Source organism: Solanum verrucosum, unplaced genomic scaffold (genome assembly GCF_900185275.1).
Source record: "Solanum verrucosum unplaced genomic scaffold, falcon-dt-bn FXZP01000443.1, whole genome shotgun sequence".
Classification (NCBI taxonomy): Eukaryota; Viridiplantae; Streptophyta; class Magnoliopsida; order Solanales; family Solanaceae; genus Solanum; species Solanum verrucosum.
In genome coordinates, this window is record NW_026020481.1 from 7,072 (window position 1) to 11,877 (window position 4,806).

At 31.9% G+C, this 4,806-nt stretch overlaps 1 protein-coding gene and 1 pseudogene across 1 annotated transcript; both read left to right on the forward strand.

Annotated features, from left to right (window-relative positions):
• The first annotated feature begins 2,976 nt into the window (after window positions 1-2,976).
• On the forward strand, window positions 2,977-3,795 carry LOC125809504 (hydrolase 3-like; annotated as a pseudogene).
• A 335-nt stretch (window positions 3,796-4,130) lies between these two features.
• On the forward strand, window positions 4,131-4,526 carry LOC125809503 (uncharacterized). Its single transcript, XM_049489127.1, has one exon. It carries the CDS (start codon window positions 4,131-4,133, stop codon window positions 4,524-4,526), a length of 396 nt encoding a protein of 131 aa, XP_049345084.1.
• Window positions 4,527-4,806: the final 280 nt, after the last annotated feature.

Below are 4,806 nucleotides of genomic sequence, written 5' to 3' on the forward strand. Positions count from 1 at the left end.
CTTAGAATCAGAAAGCTAGATATAAAATTCTTAAGTTTAAATGTTTATCGTCAAATAATCGAATTCTAAAATATGTCAAAATCCAATTTCCAAACTTGTTCCACCTCCTCATCAATGTAAAATTATTTATAGAGGAAGTTGGGGGTGATTTTAGGGGGGAAACTGTTGAGAAAAAAAAAGATTCAAAACGTTTTTTTTTTAATTTTTTCCTCTTTTCAAAGGCAAACAGTAGGAAGTATGGAGATTTCTGACAAAAGGGGAAGAGGGGATGGGATGAGTTGACGTCTGTGGATTTCTCGCTGAATTTTCTGGGTTTCGTTTGCAGCCTTTTGCTTGATGTTCTTGCGTGGAGAAGAAGAAGAAACAGAGCGGGGCGGCGTATGTACTGCTGTACATAATGATGTTGTATGTTATGTATGTATTGGTGGATATGGGTTGGGTCTTTTGGAGTTGAGAATGGGCTGAAGTTTGGATGAAGAGTTGGTGTTGTATGTATTTTGCTGGAATGGGTTTCTGGAATTGAATTGGTGGGCTGCTAATGGGATTTGGGCCGGCTGGAAGGTTGCTGAAAAGGATTGGGAATGGGCTGAAAAATGGTCCAAGAAGTGGGATAAAAAGATAGTTGGATTTGAAAATAGGAAATGGCCACATGAATTGCAATTATGGCCAATGGAAATTAAGAAGTTAGCCAAATTGAGTTTAACTTAGGGAATTTGACTAAAATTTAATTAGGATGAATTAATATTGATTAATTAACAAGCTTCTTAATCTTAACAAAATAAAATAATTAACTCAATTATAAATTAACTACTCAAAATTATAACCATAATTTAACCTAAACTAATACAATATTTAACTAAAAAATGTAAAATCTTTTTGATGATTTTCAAATATTTATAAATTAACGTGATTGTGGAAATATACGTATTCATTATTTTAAAATTATTACAAAAGACAAAAATTACTTTTAAAAATAACTTGCAAGCATTTCGAATTTCATAAGACTCATTAATTTCAAAACTACAATCATCACTAATAAAACATTTAAAATAAAAATCTTTTTGAGGTGATTTTTTTGAATGTAAAATACATTAATTGTACACATAATTATATAAAACATATATATCATTTACAAAGTGACGAAACTATTTAAAATGACTTGCAAACTATATTTATTTTATTTATTTTATTATCTTTTTTTTTAATTTTTATAAAACTAATTACTTTAAATCATTTTGAAATTGAAGAAGCTCGACAATTAATTTATATTGTGCAGGGTCAAAATTGGGTGTCAACATTGGGTACACATTGTTTAAAGAATACAAATTAGTTTCAGCTAATTGATATAGTATTTTATAATATATGAAAAAACACCCTTTTGTCAACCAATTAAGGTTAAATTATTGGTACTTATATAGAGAATTACAGACTAAATTCGAGTGGCAGAAAATAAAAGAGGTTTTAACCCTATATCTAGAAATATTAGAAACAACAGACTTAACAGACAAACTTTATAATCACGGGGGTCTATATTCATCAAATCGACCAACATTAGTCAATCTAGCGCTATTAAGTGCATTAAAGTGGGAACTACATAGCATAGAGAGTAATATTCAACACGCAAATAGACGCATAGGAGTCCAAAGGAACTAAATTAGTAAACTAATAGTTCTTTGGACTCCTATGCGTCTATTTGCGTGTTGGATATTACTCTCGATGCTATGCAGTTCCCACTTTAATGCACTTAATAGCTCTGGGTTGATGAATATATAAAACATATATATATATATATAATATATAACATGTATTCTCTAAATTATACTACTACTTTTTAAATGAGTAATTATTATATTTTTTAAATTTTATGAGATTATTAAACAGATCAAGATATTCCAAGTTTTAAAATAATCCTGGATAATATGAATCCTTTGAATTTTCGCCGAATTTCTTTAGGTTATATAGAGTAGTTAATTTCCATAAATTTTCTATTAAATAAAAAGACATTGATAGACACAAATACCCTATTTGCCTATATGTGGCTGTCCATCCTATTCATTTATTACTCTTTTCCTACAAATGTAAATGCCTTCTTTTGGTCAGAATGGGGAGCTAAGATTTTTTTTCAAGAATGTTCATTTTTGAACAAGTAAAAAAAATAAATTTTGTTGTCATTTCTATTCTCTTTTTTAACTTAAATAAAAAATTTAAAATTTAAACAAAATGTCTAATTTTGGGCTCAATCCAAGTCCCCAAAGTTAATTTGAACGGCCTTAACTATTAGGCTATATTTTATTTACTTTGTCAAGGGTGTTCATCAATTAGTATATTCAAAAATATCGATATTTAATATATATACTTGCAAAAAAAAATCTGACGAAGATTGTTCATCTGACCTCCCTTAGCTAGATGTAGCTCTGCCCTTGTCTCAAGTCCTCTAGTACCTATCTTAGTTGGTCAGTTTCGAGGTACTATCCTGATTTTTGTACTATTATCTTCTAGAAGTATTTATCTATCGTGCATTTATTTTTTAAAATTATATTCTTTACATTTTTAAAAATCAATAGTAATTTTAAAATATAAACACTTAAAAATCTAAAGCTCAAAATTAGAGTTAAAATAAAATTGTTTGACTTTTGAAATTCGAAATATGTCATATAGAGTAAGATAGAGAGAGTACTCTCTTAGTTCACTTTTACTTGTTCATTTTCAACTTTTCATATCTTTTGAGAAATAAAGATCAACATGAATATTTTATCAAAATACTTCGTACTAATTGATGTATGCTCTTAAATTTTGAAACTGATTTGAAAAATAAATAATTAATGTTGAAAATAAAACATGAAAAAAATAGACTAAGCGAAGAGTGACCTTTTTTTTTCTCTCTATATAAACTACAATATGTTCCATTCATCTCCAACCCAAAATACAATATTTCCATACTCTGTTTTTCTAACATTTGCATACTTTGTTTCAACTATGGCCTCTTCCAACGACAACAAGAACAACAACAACAATGATGGCGTCATCGATTTCTTCCCATTCTATCGACTCTATAAAGACGGTTGAGTAGAACATTTCTACGAACTTGCTGGTGTACATGAAGTTCCACCATCGCTGGAAGATCCAACGACTGGTGTGTCATCAAAAGACATGAAAATCTCTTCTCACGTCTCCGCTAGACTCTACCTTCCAAAAAACTCCCTGTCCTAGTGTATTACCGCGGCGGAGGACTTGTAATAGGATCTGCATTTTTAAAACAGAGCATTATTACCTCAACCATCTGGTTTCGAATCAAATTGCATAGCGATTTCTATAGATTACTGTCTTGCCCCTGAGCATGACATCCAGACAATCCAGGATTGTTGGGATGATCTTCAGTGGGTCATATCACACTTTGTTTTTGATACCGTGGATTGAAAATCACGGTGATTTCAACCGTGTGTTTGTAGGGGTAATAGTGCTGGAGGCAATATAGTTTATATTATGATCATGAGAGCCGGGAGGGAAAAATTGATCGGAGATGTGAAACTTTTGGATGCAATACTTGTTGACATTATTAATTCATCATCAACCTCTATTAATGATATTAATTCTAAAGAGAAGAGTAGAGGAGAAGTGGAGGTAATGGCGGCAGAAACAATATACAAGGATCCTAAGTCTCATTTTCAAATTTCACTAGCTGTTTTGGATTTGCCTACAAACAAGACACCTGGCATTGTCACATCCGTTAGATCATCTTGTGCTGGATATAATCCTCTCCACACATTAGAAACAATAAAGGAAGAGGTCACGTGATCATCAAATACAATTTGGTTAGTTTGTTAGATTTTAGTCCAATTAGAGATAGACAAGTGTATAAGAGTATTCTTTTGCTTCTTTGTTATTTTTCCTATATATAGTTGTACATATTGAGAAGAGAAATACACAGAGAAAAATTTCTCCATTCTACTTCTTTACAGTTTGTAATTCTTCATGGTATCAGAACAAGGTTAAATCCTTTGCTCATTTTCTTCTTCTTCAGTTCTTCTTTTTCCTTGAATCCAAATAACACCTGATGTTGTTGTCACAAATACTTCTGAGGCATTGGACTCAAGCAGCCCTTTTTTCTTCATGCTTCAGACTCACCAGGGATGACTCTACTCAACTCCACCTTCGATGGAAAAGGATATGGAGGTTGGAAGAGATCTGTTTTGATAGCCCTTTTAACTAAGAACAAGTTGGGCTTCATTGATGGAACCTATCAAGCTCCAACAATTGGTTCAGTTAATCACAAGCTCTGGGGAAGATGCAATGACATGGTAATTTCTTGGTTACTTAACTCACTTTCTAAGGAAATTGCAGGTAGCGTCCTTTACTCTAATTCTGCGAAAGAACTCTGGACAGACTTGGAAAATAGATTTGGACAGGCAAATGGTGCAAAACTATACCACTTGCAGAGAGAACTAAATGATCTTGTGCAGGGATCCCCTGATGTAGTAGGATATTTTACTAAGATCAAGCTTCTTTGGGATGAGCTGGATTACTAATGACAATAATTTTGTTTGCTCCTACACTTGTACCTGTGAGGGAAAGATAAAAATGTTCAAATCAAAGCAAGATGAAAGGCTAATTCAATTTCTTATGGGGTTGGATGAAACATATGCAGGTGTAAGAAATAATATTCTTATGCAATCACCATTGCCAAATGTTAATCACGTTTATTCCTTGCTAATTCAGGATGAAAAACAAAGAGAGGGTTATGCTAGCTCTAACTTTCCTGTTGATTCTTCTGTTTTAATGGCTGCACAACAGAAAAACCCAGGACCT

Bases quoted from the DNA above. Each gene is read 5' to 3' on its own strand.
- LOC125809503 (XM_049489127.1), top strand. From the start codon at position 4,131: ATGACTCTACTCAACTCCACCTTCGATGGAAAAGGATATGGAGGTTGG.